This window comes from Malania oleifera, chromosome 4 (genome assembly GCF_029873635.1).
Source record: "Malania oleifera isolate guangnan ecotype guangnan chromosome 4, ASM2987363v1, whole genome shotgun sequence".
NCBI lineage: Eukaryota > Viridiplantae > Streptophyta > Magnoliopsida > Santalales > Ximeniaceae > Malania > Malania oleifera.
This window is the reverse complement of record NC_080420.1, coordinates 75,423,215-75,446,992: the sequence shown is the minus strand read 5'-3', so window position 1 is coordinate 75,446,992 and position 23,778 is coordinate 75,423,215. Positions and strand designations below refer to the sequence as shown.

The 23,778-nt window shown below is 35.6% G+C and overlaps 1 protein-coding gene across 2 annotated transcripts in view; it reads left to right on the top strand.

Annotated features, from left to right (window-relative positions):
• The window catches only part of LOC131154254 (FAD synthetase 2, chloroplastic), a 28,188-nt gene extending 4,715 nt beyond the window's left edge, over positions 1-23,473 (top strand). The window contains exons 2-5 of one of the 2 annotated variants that reach the window (XM_058106908.1): positions 7,853-7,905; positions 16,896-17,031; positions 22,674-22,849; positions 22,952-23,473. In XM_058106908.1, the coding sequence (XP_057962891.1) occupies positions 7,853-7,905; positions 16,896-17,031; positions 22,674-22,849; positions 22,952-23,463 (877 nt within the window). In that variant the 3' untranslated portion in view covers positions 23,464-23,473. The remainder of the gene's footprint in view (positions 1-7,852; positions 7,906-16,895; positions 17,032-22,673; positions 22,850-22,951) is intronic. The other variant, XM_058106909.1, reaches the window with a different exon arrangement.
• The last annotated feature ends 305 nt before the right edge of the window (positions 23,474-23,778 follow it).

Sequence of the window (23,778 nt, the reverse complement as noted above, 5' to 3'; positions counted from 1 at the left end):
AGAGGACAAGATATCCTCCATTTAAAAAGAATTAAATAAAAAGTGAATACAGAAGGTAGAAACACAGCAACTCAAGACAATAAAGCTCACCAATCCTGCTGCATGTCTACCAAGAAACATCCCATAAGAATCCATTAGCCCGAATGCCAAAGAGAACACCAAGAAAACCACTCTGCTCCAAAGCATCTTAGTGGAAGTTGGAAGCCCTATAAAAATTCTGGCATTTCTTCCCATCCAGATGCACCAACTAATAGCCAGAACAGTGCACCTCCATATAACTTTCCTCTCCTTTCTCGTACTAAAACTGCCAAGCATAGTATTACAAAATGATACAAAGAAGCCGGGCAAACCCAATTTTCTCCAAATATTTCAAATAAATTATTTCAAAGTCCCCAAGTGGCACGACAATGTAGAAGAATAAGTGAGAGCAGTTTCCTTGTTCCTGTTGCAGAGAACACAAATATCGGGAGATAGGGCTTTGTTGGGTCTTTGCAAAGTAAATCATTAGTGTTCATTCTCTCAAGAATGGCAGTCCAGGAAAAGGCCTTGGTCTTTGAAGGAACTTTACCTTTCCAGACTAGAGAATAGAGGCCGAAGGGACATGGATGAAATTAGAGAAAAATATTTGCATGAGAAATCCCCAGAGGAATCAAGATTCCAAATACGATTATTACTGTCCACCTGGACACAAAAGGAGTCCAGCATAATAGTTGAAGAAGCAAGCTGTTAGCTTATCTCTCATTGAGACTCCTCCCAAAGTGGAAATCCCACTAAAAGCCCCCCTCTTGGAAAATGAGGAAGGCTGCTATAGAGACTCATGAAGATTAGAAAGATCACACAAATGACGGAAAGCAATAGCCATGGGCACATTTCTAATCCAACTGCCCTCCCTGAAATGGATTCTTTCCCCATCATCTGCAACATAATGGATGTTAGAAAGAAACACCGATAGATTTGATACACAAATTTCAAGGGAGTGGAATAAGTGATATTAATTCCTGCAAAAGCTACCCACCGCTTCTAACTTAGTTTCTTAAAACAAAACAAGATCAGGGGAAATCTTATCGAATACATCCTTATCTTATAGCACTTAGCCACATTACCTGATCCTTTAATGGTCCAACTCAAAATATTCATTCTTACATCGTACTACCCCCCACCTCTCTTCCCATTTACCCCTTATAGTTAGTAGAAGTTGCCAATTTATGCAATTCCTTCTCAATTTTTTTTTTCTTTTTTTCTCTCATAGGTTCCAGGGGATTTGTAAACCTTTGAATTTTCCCCTAGAGGATTATCTAAATTACACCCCAATTTATTTAACAACTCCTGCTGGTCTCAGTTGTCTCTCTCATCACCCAGTGGTTCTAAAGTCGAGGGTTTAGCTTTAGAACCTAGGAATCTTCGATAGAAGTAATTCTTTTCAAAAGAATCTTTCAAAGGCAAAGGCAAAATACCTTTTTTAGATTTAAGAAACTTATTACAAGCATCTGAAAATTTGTGCTTGATGGAGAGGCCAAATGAGGAGACACAGAATTACCCAAAGGGATACCCACAGCCACAGTTCCTTCAACCTCAAGGCGACCTGGATCTGTTTGACTCCCAAGAAAATCAATACCCTGAAAATCAGGTAGAAGAAAAAATAGGGTTACCTACACCTTTTGTGGAACCGTTTGCTCTGATTCCCCCATTCCATTTTTAGTTGGACAATCCACGTCCTCCACACAGTTCTGAGTCCCCCAAACTTATCAAAGGGTATGATTACAGGTATTTATCCTCAAACTCATGGATCTCTTCCAATAGGAGGTGATTTTCCTTCTCATAAATATCATCCAAGTCTTGGTCATGGTCAGAAAAGTCATCACAGAGTTCAGTTACACTTCTTCTGCTGGCTGGCTTCTCCAGAACTGGAGGTAGCCTGTGGGATCATATCACTTCGTATCCCTGCCTCAATGCGTTCAGGATTTTCTTCAGAGCGTGTCAAATTCACTATCTTTGGGCTAGAAACTTCATTGCTCTCAGGAATTATTATCTTCCCCTTATCTGCAGATCTAGAGTTGAAATTTCCATCCTCCCCTGAGTTGGCATTTCCTGAACAATCTTGTGCGAAATCTCTTCTATTGTGTTCAGAATATGGCAAAATAGCCACCAGCTGCCAAAATTTTGCCCCTGTGCATGTGAAAGGATTTGGGTTCTTTTCTCTCTGCAGTGTGCGTTTCATTCCCTTTGGAACCAGCTTCTGACAGTCTTTTCTTTCCTTTTAGAACCAGCTTGGGCTTTTGTATGAAGGTCTTTATCTTTCAAAACAGGCCCAACTGAAGAGGTTTTCTATTTTTTGGAAAAAAAAATTTAAATTTTTCCTCATCTTCAGGAGACTAATGGCCCAGGAAAAATGTATTGCATTTAGCTCAGCTGAAAACCTTTGTTACTTTATTCTTTGGCCCATCACGATGCACATTTCCACACTGATAATCCATGATAACACTAAATTCAGGTTCACTTGCAATATCCTCTTTTCTATGATCATGTGTAGCTCAGTAACGACAACAATCTCTGTTTCATCTTTTGACAGGCTGTTTTGATGTCCTCTTTTCTATCATAATATGTCTGGTCCATGTCAACAACAATTTCTGTTTCATCCTTGATGGTCCATTTTGAGATTGGAAGTTCGTATTGTCCAAAATAAGAACTCTTCTTGTCTTGAGATGGAAGATGATCTCATCATAACAGTCAGGGAAGAATTCTGACTAACAAACTTTTCATTCTAAACCAAAGGAAGATTTCGATAATGTTATATTCTATCCCACCACTTAGCTGCATAGCCAACTATCTTATAAGATGCAAATGCTACCCTTTTTGTTTCTAGTGTCTCATTGTATTCAAAATAAATATCAAGATAAAACAGCCAACCTATGAATTCTCTTTTGGAAAAGTTACCACTGAAACAAGGAATATCTTAAAGAGAAGGCATGGAAGCCTGTGTAACATTTCTCAAATTCGTATCTTGCCAAAAATTGAAAATGATGGCCTTAAGTCAAATTTATTCAAGTTTGAACATATATTTTTGAATTTTTTGCTGATACTCTAAGAGGGTTCCACTAATAAATTTGAGAAAGGTGCTGCAATGATTTTGTCCTAAAAATATGTGTACAATCAAAGTTGTTCTATAAACAAGATTCCAGTGCTGAAGACTCCACTAATAAGCAGTATTGTGGAATATAACACGCAATATCAGTCGAATATCTTCAGAACATTTTCAAATTGTCACAAAGGAAAACCAATATATCGCGGGAAATATGAAAATATTACAGCTGTGTCTTAATCTGAAGGCAGAACATGAAAAAAACATGTGCATCCAAAGACATGTGGCACAATAGATAACATGGATGTTTCTTGGTACATAACAGAGAAGGGAATTTGTCCCCCAAGAACAATGTTGTCTTATTGGGTTGTAAGAAAGGGCATCAGTCCAAAGGGTTTAAACATGCATATGAAATATTAGAGACTGCTATGTCAAGGAAATGTCTACATCTCTGTTCAGCTACTCCATTCTGTCAAGGGTATACATATGATGTTTGATGAATAATTCCTTTAGCCAAGCAAAAAGAAGACCGAAGCTCATTTTGAACAGATTCAAGTGCATCATCAGATAAAAAATTGAGTACAAATGCTGTATAGAAGATTTATTTCCTCGTAGAATTTAGCATATTGTTTAAAAAATTCAAACATGTCTTTTAACAGATAAATCCAGATCATATGCTAAAAATCGTCGAGAGCACAAAATGTTGACAACCAATCAAATTCTTGGCTTTACATGGACCCCAAATATATGAATGAATAAGAGAAAGCAATGATTTACTATGGGACAACTCTAGATGGAAAAGATGTCCTATGCTTTCCTAATTGACATGTAGAACACTCAAAATGAGAAATAGACTTGTTGCAGTTTTGAAGGGATGGATGACCTAGATGGACATGCCATTCATCCAAAGAAACACCATGAGTAGAAATTGAAGCAATTGTATGACAAGAATTGGATGTACCACCACCACCACCACCACCACCACCACCACCACCACCACCACCATCGGAATAGTACATGCTGTTCTTAGGCTTAGTTTGCCCCCCTGTGGCTTTTTCCTTGACAGAAAAAGAAATTTATTGATAGATTAAGAATGTATTATCAGGAGAATAGACATATCCTTATCAAACTGTGGGAAACCCCTGAGAACCAAAAAAATAAAAAGCACAAAAACAATACAGGAAAATCAGCATGTCCTAATTAGTCAACAAAGGATGCCAATTGTGCTAAATATTAGAGAAGCACATCCCCCTTGCAGGTTCCATTACCCACACACCATAGAGTAGCCAAATAATGAATTTTCTCCAACACCAACAAAAACAATGTCCTCTTTGCTGAGAATATGTGTGCATTATGTTCCTTCCACATATCCCAGAATACTGCAAAGACAGCACAGTTCCATAATGCTTCCTTCCTTTTTACTACTAAAACCAACAAAAGAGATGGTCAAAAACTGCTGCACTGTCTCTGGACATACCCAACTTTCCTCAAAATAACTAAATAGCTTGTTCCAAACACTCTGTTGCAAAATCACAATGAAAAAAAAAAGCTGTGGAGTAGATTCTGAGCAATTAAAACAAAGTGCACATGTATTTGGAGAGAGAGAGAGAGAGAGAGCCTTTAAAGGCCTCCTAATCTGCAGCAAATTATTGGTGTTGATCCTATAAAGCACAACCAACCATAGAAAGCTTTGATTTTAGGGGGGACTATGGCCATCCAAATAGTTCTGTTGAGCAGAAAGGAAAATCAGAGCTAGTAAAAAACTCACGATAAGATATGCAAGAATAAAACCCCGAGGGATCCAAAGACCAGGATTGACTATCGGCTTCCGAAGTTACCTGGCAATTATTTAACAAGATTAACAAGGAGGAAATTCCTCCGTTTCCCATCATTTAAGGATCTCGTAAAGTGAAAATCCCAAGAAGATAAAGAACCACTTGAATCAATGACAAAAGAAGAAATAGAGTCATTTTACCCTGAGCTTAACTGAAAGGGGCGAGGGGAAATGTGGAGAACAACATTCCTCAACCAAAGGTTTTTCCATAAACGGATTTTACAACCCGAAGTCAACAAAAATTTAGTATGGGGAATAAAGATAGGATAACTTTGGGAAATAGCTTTCGATGGACTTTATAAAGAACATCGAAAACCCAAATCAGTATCCTACTCATTCTCATCAAGTCCAAACTTGCTTTTAACAATTTTATGTCACAAGGAAGAATCTTCTAATGGGAACCGCCAAAGGCATTTGACCCAGAGAGCGGTGTGTTTTTAGCCACCAAATTTCCAAGACCCAAACTGCGCTGGTAATAACCCCCCCAGTCCACCTCCATTTCCCTAACCCAATTCTTCCTCATTTTCCCACTCACTATCCTATGAAAAATACTAGAATTATAATCACCATCTCTTATCCATTTAAGTTTTGTCTTCTGCCTCTAACTTCTCATTTCCTTTTCACCTCCTCCAGTTTGTTTTTAGATGAAGACTCCTCCCTTGAGGGAGTAATTTCTTCTTCCTTTCTATACAACTCATCCAAATCTCCTAAAATATTAGTCTTTTTAATCCTAATATCTCCAAACACTTTCCTATTCCACTCTCTCAGTTTTTCTTTCAACCTCTTTAATTTATTCATAAATCTAAACCCCTTCCATCTCCTTTCGACAACCTCACTCCAAGAATTCCTTACTAGAGGCTGGAAAGAGCCATGAACCACATGTTTTCAAACCTGAAGGGTAGCTCCCAGGAAACCTTCCATGACTCCCATAATATAGAAAAGTGATGGGATGTGGGTCTAGGTAAAACATCTTGGGAGAGATTAAATAACTCCTCTCTCTCATTGGAAAATAAAAACCTTTCAAGTCTACTAGCTACCACCCTAGCCCTGAAACTGACTATGAAAAACTAGCATTGCCTAAAGAAATATCCCTCAAACCACACTCCTAATAACCAAATCAAACTTCTGCATAGTTGCAATAATCCACCTCCCCCTTCTCTCGCAGGAACCTCACTGCATTAAGTTTGCCCCCCCAACATCTGCCTTGGGGAATAGAAGCCAGTAACAACGTCATTCTCGTTCCAAAAAGAGCCCCTAAGAGCTGGCCTAGAGGGGCCATATAAAGAGGAAACCCACCATTGACCCCGATCTTTCACTTCTAATAGGACAGAGAGTACAAAAACCCCTAACTATCCACTTTGATAATAGAATGAGTATCCCACAACACGAGAATTCCACCTGCCAACCCCTGACAGGGTACAAAAACCAAATCCTTACAATGCCGTCCCCAAAGTCCCTGTAGCAGCCTCCCCATCAATTGATTCAAGCTTAATCTCCTGGATCAAAACAATATCGGGAGAATTCCTGAGCAGAACTTCCCTAATCAAAACTTTTCTTCCTAGCAACCCCTAGACCCTAATGTTCCAATTGATAATCTTCAAAATCTTACATGCTTACCTCCCTTCTTGATACCCCTTTCCACCCCATAATTAAGGAAGAAGCCAAATTCTTTAATTCTTTCTGCATTTTTTTTCCCACTCTTAAGTTTTAGGACTCATCCGCGAACTAACCTAAACTCCAGAAGGACACTAATTTCAAACCCATGTCCTTTGGGAGCTCATTTGGGTCTAGAGAGTCTCTCTAACTAGCCCCTACGACAAAAGCAGAGGCACGAAAAAAAAAAAAAAGACTGAATAGGAAGGGGAAGAATACCTTTTCCAGGTTTGGGAGTATTTAGTTCTCCTAAAGGAACTTCTGCCTCTTCATAATTACCACACCCCCCGGCCCCATCATCGGATGGAATTGTAAAAATGTCTGCCTATCATGATTAGGCCCAGGAACAGGGGATAAAAAGCCCCTCTTTGATAAAAACTAGTATGGTTTGAGTAATGCTTAACAGTACCTTCTAACCCTTGCCTACTGTTGGAGGACAATCAAGAACTCTCTCTCCATATGCTGAACTTTTTGTGAGGCATTTTCATTCTGTTTTAACATTTCTTCCATTTCATTCACAAGATTCCTCTTGGAAGTTCAGCCCATTTCAGCTCTCCTTCCATGTCTAGATCAACTCTCAACACATCAACTAGCAAACCATTCTCAGAGTCACAGGAGCTGCTTAAGTCATCTTTAGAATCTGAACACTCTTTGTCATCACGACTCCCTTCCCCAAGTGCTCTCTCAACTGATGGAAGCTGAGAGTCATTATGAAAGCCATTCTCCACTCCCTTGCTGCTATGCAGATCCTCTTCCAGATGGTTACTGACATCTCCCCCCCCACAAAAAAAGAAGAAGAAAGTTTTGATGTAGAATCTTCAAAAAATTCATTCTTCTCCTTCAGTCGCATGTTCTTGTGAAGATTATCATTGGATCTGCCTTTGTTCGAACTGGCTTTAGTTAAAGGTTGATAAGAAAAAGGTTGATAAGAAAATTGTTCTTTTCCTTCAGTTGCCTTTGTTGTAATAAAATATATGCAATTTTAGCTACACCATATATATTATTGTTCATTTGGTGGTTGATGACTGACAAGGTTGGTTCCAGTAAGGATTAGATACTAATAAATTACAATAGTATGTTTTTTTGTTTGTTCTATTCAACTTATGTTTTTACATGTATCATTCATGAAAGCTTTCATATCCATTACATGTTCTAGAATTAGGATACTCCTACATGGGTGTTTTTGTTTTTGTACAATGAATACACCCACATGCACACATACATATGTATTCTTATATATCCACATGCTTTTTTAATTATTTACTCATCCTTTTTCTTGTGCAAAGTCAACAGGAAGATGATCTAGAGCTTCATTCTGAAGGATTGCCCTCCGTTAGAGGTTCTCTTTCTAATCTTTCTCATATTTTCCATTTTATTAGTGTTTATGTGTGCTGAATAATTGGGAGAAATGGAAGACCTACCACGATGATAAGTCTCTTACTCTATTTATGATATATGTCAACTACATACCAGTGATCATAATATCCTCACTAACTCTCACTCATTACAATAGCACTAACACGCAAATGATGCTTTTTTTTTTTTTTGGTCATTTGGAAGCCCATACTGGGCTTGGGATACACAACTGGAGGTAGCACATCTCACATCCCATATCCCTTCTCACCCCTCCCAAGAGTCAAACTCGAGACCTCCAACAAGAATGTCTTAAGTTTTGACCATTGGGATGTCTCCTAGGAGACACACAAATGATGTTAGATAACTAAAATAACTATTAACACTCCCCCTCAAGATGGATCATAGATATGATATGATTTTAGCTTGTTACAGATGAATTTAACAGGAGCACCCCAAAAGCTTTAGTAAACACTAAGCAAGTTAGCAAGCTGCATATCAGACATCACATAAGTGTTTGTAATGACTTGTTGCACATGCTTCTCCTGAACAAAGTGTCAATCAACTTCAATTTGTTTTTTTGTCTGCTAATGGAACACTGGGTTGGTGGCAATATGAATAGTAGCTTGATTATCACACATTAGCTCCATAGACCCAGAATGTGGAAAACCCAGCTCTTCCAACATTCACCCAAACAAGCTCACATGTAGTGTGAACCATGGCCTTATATTCAGACTCAGTATTTAACTTGGCCACTATCGTTTGTTTCTTACTCTTCGAGGAAACCAAATTACCATCAACAAAGATACAATACTTAATTGTGGATCTTTTGTTGGAAGGTGACAATCTACTTCTCTGTATATCCCTGAACATGAGTGTGACCCCCATCTTGATGTAAGAGACCTCTCCAAGGTGCACCTTTGAGATATCTCAAGATGCGACTAATTGCATCCTAGTGACTTTGTTCTTAAAGAATCGAGAAACTAACTCACAATTCTTGTTGTGAAAGATATGTATGGTTGAGTGATTGTGAGATAATTCAACTTTCTAACAAGTCTTTGGTACCATTATGGGCCAAACAACCCTTATCCAATACTAACTTATTGTGGAATCCATGGGTGTATTAATAGGTTTGAATCCCAACAGCTCAGTCTCGTTTATAAGATCAAGAACATACTTCCTCTGTGACAAGATGGTTCACATATGAGATCTTGATACTTCTATACTGAAGAAGTACTTCCATGGTCCTATGACCTTGGTATGAAATTTTGTAGGAAAAGCTTTAGGTCCTAAATGCCTTGATCATCATCCCCAGTGATTGCAATGTCATCCACATACACAACAAACAAAATCCTTCTAGATTGATTATGATGACAAAATATAGAGTGAACTGCTGCACACCATCGGAGGCCAAATTCAAGTACTGTGGCACTTAATTGGCCAAACCATCCACATAATGATTTCTTAAGCTGATACATTGAGCCTAATTCCCCTTGAGCAACAAAATCAGGTGGTTGCTCCATATAGAACTCCTCTTGAAGATCACCATTTAGGAAAGTATTTTTCACATCTAACTAATGTAGAGGCTAATGACAAGTAGCGACTAAGGAGATGAAGAAACGTACTGAGGCAAGTTTAGTGATTGGGGTGAATGAGTCTGAATAATCCAAACTGTACACCTTAGTGATTCCCTTAGCAACAAGGCGGGCCTTCAAATGAGCTACAAAACCATCAAGATTGGCTTTCACATTGCACACCTAGTGACAACCAACTACAAACTTGTCAAGAAGAAGAGGTACCAAATCCCTAGTATCATTATCATGTAGTGCACGCATCTCTTAACCATTGCAGTCCTCCAGCTAGAATGGGATTGGGCACAGGGCTTTAGAAATAGATTTTGGAAGAGCAACTGAAGATAAGAGTACCAACAAAATAGAAATACAAGGGTGAAAAGAAATCAAAACAAACAAAATTAGGTATAGGATGTTGGGTACAAGCGCTTTTACCTTTCTAAACAGTTATAGGTGGATCAACATCATGGCAAATAAAATCATCTGACGAGGGAACTAGAGGTGTAGAAGAAGCAACTGGAGGAGGCTTTCCTTCCTTAAGTCGTTGTGTGTTTACTTGAAAGTTTGGATGATCCAAGCAGCAAGGACTCAACTGGGTCAAGATGTAGGAGGATTGGGCACAAATAGTAGTTTGGGATTTGGAAAGCAAGGTAGAGGAAGAGACTCATGAAGGTTAATAGAACTCAAGGAATTAGAGTAATATGGTGTAGACTCAAAAAAGGTGACATCAGTAGAGGCAAAGAATCAATGTAAAGTAGGGCTTAACATCAATATCCCTTTTGAGTATAGGAATAGCCTAGAAAAGGTACATTTGCTAGTGTGAGGATCTAACTAGCCGTTCTTGGAGTTAATTGATGGACAAAGGGCACACAACCGAATATTCAAGGAGGAAGGGAGAACAAAGGAGTTGGAATATGAGATTTTACCACCAAGGATAGAAGATGGCATTTTATTGATGAGGGAGCAAGCTATGAGCACAATGTCACACCAAAAAGCTTTGGGTCCATTCATAGATATAGTAGGTTATGAGTGACTTCGAGAATATGTTTGTTTTTCCACTCTACAACTCTATTTTGTTGTGGAGTGTAGGCACAAGAGGACTGATGGATCATACTAGAATTGGTCATATAGGTAGTGAATTGGGTACAAAAGTACGCCCTAGCATTATCGCTACGAGGTATCTTAACTAGCATATCAAAGTGAGTTTTTATTTGAGAGCAGACGACACAAAAGATATCAAACAACTCAGAACGAGATTTCATTAAATACAACCAAGTAATCTTGGAGTTGTCATCAACAAATGTAATAAAGTACTAAAACCCAACTTCGACGTGACACAACTAGGGCAACAAACATTGGAATGGACTAGCAAAAAAGGACTAACTGCCTGTTTGTTGACCTGGGAAGCAAAGGAAACATGATGATGTTTTCCTAGTTGACAAGATTGATACTCAAGATTAGACATAGAAAGGTAAGAACTAGCTGTTTCAACTTGTCCAAAGATGGATGACCTAGGTGACAATGGATTTGAAGTGGTGTAGCAGCGATTGTGCAGGCATTGGAGGAGAGACCGACTCAAAGTAGTAAAGCCCATGAGCCTCACATCCTGCGCCAATTGTCTTTGTTGTCTTCAAATCTTGAATAACCACAAAATTAGGAAGAAGGTTAGAGAACAATTTAGTGACTTTGTAAACTTAATAAATGACATGAGATTGAAAGGGGATTTAGGAATGTACAAAACAGAAGAAAGAGAGATGAAGGGAGTATGATTTACTGTTCCTATCCCCTTAATCGTAGTAATGTACCCATCAGCAAGGGTAACTTGAGGTAGAATTTTAGGATATTGGAGAGTAGAAAAGAAGTTGGTGGCACTTGTTATATGGTTAGTGGTAGTAGAGTCGATAATCCAAGGACTAGTAGGAGAGGTACCGGATGACATACATGTAAGATTACCTTTCTAGGCAAAGGATGCAATGTGATAAGATGCTTGTTGAGATGATTGATATTGTAGAAACCTTGAATACTCCTTTGAGATAGTCAAAGTACGTAGTTCACTTAAACAAGTGACTAACGAGGGAACCATACTTTTGGGATTTGCAAACTCCATCCCAACACTCATAAACCTACCGATCATACAACAAGAAGAAGAAGTAGCCTTAAGTCCCATTAGGTGGGGTCGTCTACATGAATCCTGTTAAAATGTGGAAAAGAAAACTGAATATTCCACTCACATGTGAAAAGATTACATTCCCTTTGAATAGATGATAATTCTCATTAATTACTAGGGATATTTACAACCTATTGAAAATATATTATCCTATTTAAAATGGAAAGCCGTAAAATAGGAAAGACTTTCTACAGAATCGGGTAACATGCTACCTATATACCCTAGGATTGTGGAACCAAAAATAGCTAACAAATCAGCTGATTTGTTAGCTGTAAATCTCCTAAAGATCAGCCTCTAATAAAGGCTGACAAATATCTAATAATTCTACAAATCCTTCTCTACCAATTTTCTCGATTGAGAGTTTTTTCCTCTATTAGCTTAAGGGCCGTTAAATCCTTCCTCACTACCTCATATCAAGTTATTTTAGGCTAGAAACAATAACTAACTCCTTGTCCAAGGTGCTCTACTAGGTGCTTTAAATGCCCAAACCATCTAAATTGCCCCTTCTTTATCTTGTTTTCAACCGGTGTTATGCTTGAATTATTGTGTATGTGCTCGTTTTTTTTATCTTTTAATGTTAAACCACTTATCCACCTTAACATTCGCATCTCAGCAACTTTTATTTTTTGTATATGTTGTTTCTTCATCGCCCAACATTATGAACCATAAAGCATAGCTGACCTAAAAGCTGTCTTATAAAACTTTCCTTTTAATTCTAAGGGTATTCTATGATCACGCAACACACTTGACACACTCCTCCATTTTACCTAACTTGTTTTAATTCTATGTACGACATTTTCTTCAATTTTCCCTTTAGCTTGCATAATAGATACAAGATATCTAAATCTATTAGTACTATTAATCTCTTGATTATCAAGTTTAATCTTCTCTCCATTGCTACTCCTTACATTATTGAAATTACATTTCATATATTTTTGTCTTATTCCTATTTATCCTAAACCCTTTAGACTCTAATGTGACTTTCCAAAGTTCTAGCTTAAATTTCACTCTGCTACTACTATCATCAATCAACACAATATCATCTACAAACAATATTCATCAAGGGATCTCATTTTGGATATTCTTAGTTAGTTCATAAATTACAAAAGGAAAAAGATAAAGACTCAAAGTAGAACCTTTATGTACACCTATATGATTGGAAAATCTATAGATTCTTCTCCTATAGTCCTAACGCTAGTTATTTCTCTATCATGCATAACCTTAATGACCTCATTATATCTACTGCAAACCCTTTCTTTTCTAAGATCCACCAAAGAACTTCCCTAGGTACTTTATCATGAGCTTTCTCTAGGTCAATAAAAATTATATGCAAGTCCATCTTCTCTTCCCTAAAATTTTCCATTGAACTTCTTAAAAGATAAATAACTTCTATTGTTGATCTCCTAGGCATAAAACCAAATTGATTTTCTAAAATTTTCGTTTTTAATCTTATTCTATGTTCAATTATCCTTTCCCATAATTTCATCATATGACTCGTAATCTTAATTCCATGATAGTTATTACAATTTTGAATATCGCTTTTGTTTTTGTACAAAGGTTTTAACATACTTTTTATCCATTTTTTTGGGCATTTTATTGGTTTTTATAATAGTGTTGAATAGATTAGTTAACCAAATAATCCCTTTATTCCCTAAACATTTCCAAACTTCAATTGGTATTTTATCTGGTCCTATAGATTTCCCACTTTTCATCTTTTTTAATGTCATTTTAACTTCAGGCACTCTAGTTTTGCGAATATATCTCCTATTTTTAGTCTTATCCTAATTTGTAGCTTCCAAGTTCAATCTTTCATTTTGGTTTTCAATAAAAAATTTAATAAAGCATCTCCACCGCCTCTCTTTTATGTCTTCTTCTCTAATTTAGACATTATCATTTTTGCCCTTTATACATTTTACATCACCTAAATTTTTGCATTTTCTATCTCTAACTCTCGCAGATTTATAAATGTCTCTCTCCTTTTGTATCTAGTTTAGTATATAAAGTATCATAAGCTCTGTGCTTAGGTTCACTAATAGATGATTTTTTTTTTTTTTTTGCATTTTTTCTTGTTATTTAATATTTTTCAAGATTTTCTATATTTCTACAATATTTCCATATTTTATACCAATTTATTTTTGACTTAACAACTTTTTGGACTTCTTGATCCCACCACCAACTTTCTTTACCCGAGTATCTTCCTTTGGACTCACCTAAAGCCTCTTTTGCTATCCTTACAATAGAATTTGCCATTTTATTCCAAACGGTATTTGCTTCTACCTTATCCCCTGCTGTCTAATCACACACTTTAATAATTTTATCTTTGAATTTTACTATATTATCTCCCTTCAAGTTCCACCATTTAGTCCTCTTCTGTTGATTTATGCTATTTCTTCTTTTTCATTTTTTGATATGTATATCTAATACTAAGACTCTATGTTGTGGAGCCAAACTTTCACCTGGGATAACTTTACAATCTTTACAAGATAGACAACCCTGTTCCTAGTTAAAAAGATTAATTGCTGGAACAATCTGAACAACCACGAAAAGGTGACCCATCATGAATGAGTCACAAATAAAACTGTACAAGGCTGCCACAGCACCAAGAAACTTAGACACAGCCCCAAGAAACCAACACACAGCATCGGAACAATTGGAGCAACCACGAACAAGGCGACCCACTCTGTATGAGTCACAACTAAACCAGCATAAGGCTTCTGCAGCGCCAAAAAACTTACACACAGCCCCAAGAAATCAGCATACAGCTCTAACAGTACGAAACAACCATTAACAGAGTGCTCTGAGTGAACAATTGAAAAAGTTGAATTTTTTGAAAGAAAAATACATGATGACCAACTTGATGTTATGATGTATGGAGGTATTTTTAGTACATTCTGAAAAAAAATGGGAGCAGAAATCTTGCTCAAAACACTCATGCGCCAGTGCATGGAGTTGGAGCTGCCTGCTTCTGGCTGGCGTGTGGGGTGCTCTCCAGCTGTGACATTTCACAGGGCAGCAGATTGGCAGGTTCTGAGGGTGGCTATGTGGTTATTTTTGCAAAATATTAGGTTTTTCTTGGAGTTTCTGAAAGGTCAGAAGCATCCAGGATTTTTCTGGCGACTACATTATTTTCCGGCAGCCCCTGGACTTCGCTTCTGGTCTTTGGTGGTGCAGATTATCCTTCTACAGCAGCAGGTTTGGGGTTTTAGGTCGGATCTTGCTTTGATACCATATTGAATAATTGGGTAAAATGGAAGACCTAACACAATGATAGGCCTCCCCCTCATTTATAATATATGTTAAGTACATAACAATGACCATATTACCTTCACTCACTCTCATTAACATAGCACTAACACGCCAATAGTGCTAGATCACTAAAATAATCATGAACAATGCGCTTAATTAATCGCTCACTGTTGTACTTGAGCCCTTTGTAAGCTATTGTTTTTGTTATCTACTCTACTTGCTTTTAACCCCCAATTAGACAAAGGAAAGAATAGAGGGACCCAAAAAAAGGCAACCATGACTCGCTGTGCAGCTAATGAAATCTCAAATTCTCATCAATACTTGTAGGGTTATGGCAGTGGAACAATGTGGAAAGGAACTAGCGTTTGCCTCTTCTTAATCACAGGAAAGTGAGGTCTTTTTTGGTTAAGTTCTATTATGTTGATTTTAATGGCCAAATTTAATAAATTTTCTGCTTTACAAATCAAGAGAACTACTTCAAAACTACTGACCAAACAATAATCAAATGTACTGACATGGGAGACGTAGATTAGCGTTTCAATTTGGCCAATTAAATGATCCCTTTTTTTTTTTTCGTTCCTACTTCAATTGTTGCTTTCCAGCACTCTTACCTTTCTTTGCTACAATTTTATTTATTTGTTCTTTTTAAATATGAAGAAGTTGCACTCCTTCCTTTCTTTGCAAGAAAATTTAATTTTTTTTTTTTTAAATTACCTTTATAAGTTGAAGTAATTTTCTTTTGGAATATTTCAAGTGTTTGACACATTCTATCATCTGACCACACCTCAGAATTTTTGGTGTGTCCTTGCTACATATGTTGACAGTATTTGTTCTGTTGGATTTCTCAACAGTATCTGCTATGGCGGATGCAGGGCATAAACATCCAAGCAAGGTAATTCCATAACTAAATTCAATTTCCCCCAAAGAGCTTATACATAACCTAATATATAGGTGACCAGCCTTAGAAACCAAGCAAAATAAATTGAGACCAAAACACCGCTTTACTAAAATAAAAATAGATTATTAGAGTAAAATAAAAATTTTGAAAGATAAACTTCAATTAAAATAACTAAAATTGTCTAGGATTCTTGAAATTCCTAGGTGATCAATAGGAATGTCATCAGTGTGGCAGCACATATTGTACCACATCAATAGCATTGATCTTTTCAATGAACTCTTTTATTAATAGGAACCATTTCACTGAATTTTTAATGAGAGGTAAGTGGATGAACTTGTCAATTTGATGGTGACTTTTGAGTGACTCTTTTGTTCCTCTTGGAGTAAATCTCGTGCTTGGCTTGGCAATAATTGTGGTATTTCCTTCAAAAAATCTTTTTTGGCTTGTTTAATGAAATCCCCAAATTCTCTTCATCTAAGATGGTGTTTGGAAAGCTAAGATTCCATCTATAAGATTGAGGCTTCATTTCGACTTTGGTGCTAAGGTGCCCTTTAGGAAGGATGTTCTATCTTCTAGAAAATCTTTTGGACATGGAGGAATAATTCCATTAAAATGGTAATTAGGCCATCGCTGGTGGCACTTCTGCAAGGCAATGGAACCTTTGATGTTGAGAAGCTTCATCTAAAGAGAAGTTGCTGAGAAAATGAATGACACACTGAGGAGAATCTCACACCAAGTGAAAATGAATGGAGGGAAGAAGGAAAATCAAATACAGAGACTAAGGAGGACTTTTAATTTCCCTTGAGGATTTGAATGAGTGACTTGGTTGATATGCAAGGAGATTAGAGACCTTTTTTTTTTCCTTAATTAGTTTTATTCTTTTATTTTATTTTATTGCCTTGCTCCCTTCCGACATGTCCTCATATATTGATTCTTCTAGCTTAATAAATTTCTCTGTTTATAAAAAAAAAAAAGTTCATTAAGCAATAGCTGTAAATGGCTATATGATCCAAATAGTGAAATATTCTCTGTTGATGCTTATGATGATTTGGAAGTCTTAAAATATGATAAAATATTTTTGTTCATCTTTTTAGGAGGAATAGTTGCGCTTGGAAAATTTGATGCCCTTCACATTGGTCACCGAGAACTTGCAATTCAAGCATCCAAAATTGGACCTCCATTTCTCCTGTCATTTGTAGGCATGGCAGAGGTACTTGGTTGGGAATCCAGGTATGGATATTGTTATTTATTTTCTTTTTCTTTTTATGTAAGGAAGAAGCACTTTATTTATTTATTTTTTAACGAAAGAGGGAAGATGCCAAGCTAATGAAATGACATAGTGAGGAGAACCTCACATCAAGTGAAAATGAATAGAACCAAGAGGAAAAAAAATATGAAGATATTTGAACGAGTGACTTGGTTGCATAGCATAATATGAGTTTGTTAAGTGAGAGTTTGTCCAGCTGAATTAGTGTCTTAGCTCCTTTTTTTTTGTCTTGGACTTCTTGTGATGTGACCAAGTAGTAGACATTGGATGAATTTTGCTCTTTTTTTGGTGGTGGGGTTGTTGCTGCATGATCTAAACATAAGCATAATGGTACTTCAATAAATGTAGAAAATGAGATAAAGCAATATCCAAAACAAAGCTGACTAAATTAATGTATGATATTTTTATAATATCATTTTTTAATGCTACAATTTTTATTGATCATGTTCAATTAGTTATCAAAAAATTTAAATAGGTAAATTAATTGTTGAATAATTTTTGTTTTTTGAAAAATAAAAGACCAAGCTTTGTGGGCACACCTTCCCTTGAACTAGAATTATATTTTCCTCTGCCCATTGTCAATTACTAGTGTGTCTTGTCTCCTATTATGAAGTCATGTGCATAGTACCTGGTTGTCTCTTTTGTTTTTGCTGTGAACAAGGATGGTTTATCTTCTTTTTACTTTAATTGTTTGTTCTTTCTTGCATTAATGATGATTTTGTTATCTACAACAACAACACAAAAACCAAATCTTAAGTCCCACTAGGTGGGGTTGGCTATATGAATCGTTTTTCGTCAATTTATGCGATCATGGACCATATATTTTGACAAATTCAGGGTTATAAAATCCTTACTCACTATCTCATTCCAAGTTATTTTGGGTGGCTTACGTTGCAAGTGTCCAAACCATTAGAGTTGTTCCTCTCTTATCTTATCTTCTATAGGAGTTACACCTAACTTACCGCGAATATGTTTATTCCTTAATTTATCTTTCAGTATTATATCACTTATCCATCTAAGCATTCTCATCTCAACAACTTTTATTTTTTGGATATTCTGTTTCTTTGTCGTCCAACATTTTGATCCATATAACATAGCTGATCTTATAGCAATCCTATAAAACTTCCCTTTTAATTTTAAGGGTATTCTACAATCACAAAGCATGCTTGAAGCATTTTCTCTATTTTACCCAACCTGCTTTAACTTTATGCATTACATCATCTTCAATTTCTCCTTCAGCATAATAGATCCAAGGTATCGAAATCAACAAGTGCTATTTATTTCTTCATCATCAAGTTTAACTTTATCTTTACTATTCCTCCTACAATTACTGAAATTACATTTCATATATTTTGTCTGATTCTTATCCTAAAGTCTCTAGATTCCAAAGCTTCTCCCCATAATTCTAACTCAACCTCTACTCCGCCTTGAGTTTCATTAATCAATACAATATTATCTGCAAATAACATACACCATGGAACCTCATTTTGAATGCTCTTGGTCAGTTGGTCCATCATCAAAGCAAAAAGATAATAGTTTAAATTTCTTACACTAGTCATTACTCCATTGTACATATCCTTAATGACATCAGTATACCCAAGGTCTTAAATTTCGATTTCGACTCAAATTTCGAAGCTCCAAAAGTATAGAATTTGATGTCAATTTTGATTTCGATTTGAAAAAATAACGGAAATTAGTAGTAAAACATGGAATTCTTTGTGAAACTTTAGACATGGTTAACAGGCATAATAATGTAAGCTTTAGGACTAATATATTTCAAGTTAAATACATCTATGTTGTGTATGAGGTGAAAAAGTTGTAATATAGTATGTGTTGCAAACATATTTGTAAAATAATGTACATTAAACATATTCAGTTAATACAAATGAAATTTATAATTCTTTTAAATATTGTTTATAATACAAATAATTATAATTTAGACATAAATGGTTAAATAAAATGTTGTTGTAAGTCTATTTTTCCATATAATTTCAAAAGCACTTGTAATAATATGTTTTTTGATAAAAATAAATTTAATAAATTAGGAGAGAAATTTCACTCACTTTTAAATCTCTCCTTTGAATTTTGAGGAAATTTCGTTGTTTAGTTAAAATTTCAACAAGTTTTACTAAAATATAGAGATTTCGATAAATTTTGAATGATTTGTTGAGATTTCGATGAAAATTATATAAGAAGAAAATTGATTGCCATTTCGATTTCGAGGGTGATGGAGAAAATTTCGATAATTTCGTGGAAATTTAAGACCATGAGTATACCTACTGCATATACCATTTTTCTTTAAAACCCACCATAGAACTTTCATAGGTACCCTATCATATGCTTTCTTTAAGTCAATAAATACCATATGCAACTCCCTCTTCTTTTCCCTAAACTTTTCCATTAATCTTCTTAAAAGATATATATCTTCTGCAATAGATCTCCTAGGCATAAAACCAAATTGATTTTCTAAGACTTGTTTTTAGTCTTAATCTTTGTTCAACTACCCTTTCTCACAGTTTCATCGTATGACTCAAGTTTAATTCCATGATAGTTTTTACAATTTTGAATATTTCCTTCATTTTTGTATATAAGTATTAAAGTGCTTTTCCTCCATTCATCAGACATTTTCTAGTTTTATAATTGTGTTAAATAAATTAGTTAACCATATAATTCCGTTACCATCTAAGCATTTCCAAACTTCAATTGGGATGTTATCCGGTCTTATATCTTTTCTATTTTTCATCTTTTTTGTGCAAACTTAAACTTCATTAACTCTAATTTTGTGAATAAATCTCATATTTTTAGTCTTTTTCTCATTTGCCAATTCTAAGTTTTAAGCTTTCTATGTGGTTTCATTAAACAACTTACTAAAGTAACCTTGCCATCTTTCTTTTATGTCTTCATCCTTAATCAAGACAATATCATCCTCAGTTTTTATACATTTTACATTTCCTAAGTCTTTACTCTTCCTCTCTCTAGCTTTGGCAAGTTGAAATATATCTCTTTTCCCTTCTTTTGTATCTAATTTATCATACAAACTATTAAATGATTTATGTTTAGCTTTACTAACAGCCTTCTTTGTATCTTTTCTTGCCTTTGTATACCTTTCAAAGTTATCCATGTTTCTACATTTTTACCATGTTTTATACCAAATTATTTTTGGCTTTACAGTTTTTTGGACATCTTTATCCCACCACCAACTTTCTTTGCTATTTGACAATCTTCCCTTTGATTCACCTAAAATCTCTTTTACTATCTTTTTAATAGAGTTAGCTAATCTACTCCAAAGAGTATTAGTATTTATCTCATCCTCTATAGTCCAATTCCCATCTTTGATCATTTTATCTTTAAATTTTGTTATATTTTCTCCCTTTAGGTTCCACTACCTAATTCTCTTACACTGGTTTATTTTATCATTTTTCTTCCATTTTTTAATACATATATCTAACACTAAGACTCTATGTTGTGTGGTTAGACTTTCACCTAAAATTACTTTATAATCCTTGCATGATAAACAATATACCCTCTTAGTTAAAAAAAAAATCTATTTAAATTTTATTTTGTCCACTTTTAAAGGTTATTAAGTATTCTTCTCTCTTCTTAAAGCAAGTATTCATTATAATTAAATCATATGACATAGCGAAATCTAAAATCATCTCCCCAGGCTCATTTTAGTCCCCATATCCATATCCTTTATGTATCCTCTTATAACATTTATTATCCTTTCCAACGTGTCCATTTAGATCTCCACCTATGAATATTTTCTCAGTCCCTAGTATGCCTTGTATAATATTATTCATATTTTCCCAAAATTGTTTCTTAAGATTTTCTGTTAAGCTTACTTAAGGAGCATAAGTACTAATGATATTTATTATCTCTTAGCCTAATACCATCTTGATTTTTATAATTCTATCCCCTACCTTGTTTACATCAACGGCGTTTATTTTTAAGTTTTTGTCTACAATAATTTTTACTCCATTCTTATGTTTTTCTTTTTCAGTGTATCAAAGTTTAAATCCTGATTTATCAATTTCTCTAGTTTTTTCCCCCACCCACTTAGTTTTTTGAAGGCAAATTATATTAATTTTTCTTCTAATCATTGTGCCCCCAATTTCCATGCTTTTACTCGTAAGTGTCCCTATATCTAAAAAATAGTAATGGGCTGTCCATATTAATGAAAAGATTGTTTGACATTCTAGAAAGAGATTTGGGAGGCTTATTTTTACCAAATAATGGGGACCAAAATGAAAGCTCAAGAAGTGGATTTACAAAAGGGAAGGGTCCAAATTTTTTGGGTATGTTGGGGAGGCACCAGCCCCCTAACCACCTGCTAAAAATACCAGAGGGGGTGGGAGTTGGCGACCTATGAGTGACCTCACAACTTGAGCTACATCTGAAACCTTCATTAGGTAAATTCTGAACGAATTAGGAATTAATAGTCTAATTACCAATTTAATTAATGGCATGGAGATGTCACCTACAATGGTTATTAAGATTATTTTCTTTAGCATTCCCAAGAAGAGACAAAATTTGACATATGAGTAACCCTTTACAATTGGCTTGACTAATGCAAAATCAATAAGACAATATTGACTCCTAAAAATGCCATTGAACGATTTTGTACATTTCATTTTCTCACCCTGTTGATTTTTGCAAATGGCTGTTGGATATGTGTAATATTTCTTAAATAAAGGGCTATATTATGCTATTGATTGCATTTTTCCCTAATCTTACTTGCAGCACTGCTTTAATCAATACCTTGGTAGAAAATTACACTGCTTTTGTTCAAATATTAGCTCAGTTTACCACATATATGGTTGATTCCGTTTTGTAAAATTACTGTAGATGAAGCTTGTTATATGTCGTTATTGGCTATCACCTATAGTGTCCAACATTAAAATTAATAGGACACTTAGCAATAAGAATTGTAACTGAATTCATTTTGGAAGAAAAAAATGACACTGATGATATTTACATTCCTGGTTTTCTAGAGGCATTGAGGGTGGAGGTTTATGGAAAATCCATAATGTTTTGTTGGTGCTGTGTTTAATAAACTGTATCTTATTGCCAACACATCACCTTATAAAATAGCGCTACTACGGCCACTTTTTCACTCATAGCAAGCAATGTAGCATCATTGGGAATTTTTTCTTACTTATTCCTTTTATTTTATTTGCATTTTTTTCGGGATAAAGGATGTGTGGTTTTTATTTAAAAATCAGATTAGAGAGGTAATCAAGTTAAGGGGAAAATACATATTTAATATTAGGAAGACAAGTTGATAGAATGATTTTTGACATCATGGATAAGAATATGCCTCTAATATGGCTTTGTTGGTGAGAACCTGGCAACCCGCTTTTAATTAATTCAAGCACGCTTAACAATTCCCACATTCCCTCCTTTTTTCGCCACAAAGTATACCTAATAGTGCTGCATCAGTAAAATATGTGAACCACCCCACGCTGTTTTTCGATCTGCAATTCCCTTTATTTACTTGCACATCAGTTTTTCTGCTAAATATTTTACTTAGTCCAATAAATTACTTTGATAACAAATATCAAAAGAAAATGTTCATGACAATTTTATGCAACCTTTTTGACAATAGGGCCCCAATAGTTGCCAAATGTGATCGGAGACGGGTTCTTTCCTCATGGGCCTCGTATTGCGGCGGTGTGGTTCCAGGGGAGTTCGAAGTTGAATTTTCAACTGTTCGACATTTAACACCCCGTCAATTCATTGAGAAGTTATCAAAGGAGTTTGGAATACGTGGGCTTGTAGCAGGTACATTTTTGAATCAGGATGTTATTTCTTAAGAATTCCTTTTTTCATAAGAACATTGCTTGATTTTGTTGAAAGAGAATGTACCATAATGGGCTATGATAGGTCAAAACTATCGGTTTGGATATAAAGCTGCTGGTGATGCATCAGAGCTGGTGAGGCTGTGCAAGGAGTATGGTCTGGGGGCTTACATTATAAATTCTGTTATGGACAAGTATCAAGACTCAAAAAATAGAGGCTTTGTGGATTCCAAGGAGAGGGGACAAGTTTCATCTACTCGAGTTCGCTATGCTCTCGCCAAGGGAGATATGAGATATGTTTCAGAGCTTTTAGGCCGGCGACATCGTCTTATGTTAGTCTTCAAAGACGAGGAAGGATTTACTTACAGGAAACATAGCTTATCAGCTCCTAAAACCTGTTTGTTAAACCAACCACCTAGTAATAATTTTTATGAGAACTGTTCTCTTTTGGTTGCTGGCAAGACAATAGGACCATGCGGAGTAACAATTGGTACAACTCAAATTCATTTGGAATCAGATAACATTGATAGTTGCATTCCTGTAATTTCTCAGGATTCCAGTGTCTTGGGTATTGAATTTAGTGATTTGAGGATTTGATGGCATTGAATTCTTGTTTTGCTCTAATTCTACTTTCTACACCACCCCACCCCCCCAAAAGAAGCAATACACATGGTGTGCTTGCCTCTTGCCAATGCAATCTATTTCAGTTCATTTAATACATCAGTTCAACTAGGCCTAGATATTTATCATTAGAAAATGAGGATAGAGCTCTTCTAATTTCATTGCCCTCAAATCTTTTTACTTAATAAAGTTTTAGCACCCTCATCCTAAGAAAAATTCAGCACTACTTTCACAAAATCAGCATTACATTTAATAACTTCCTCATTCCTTTTTCCCAAAAGGTTTGAGTAG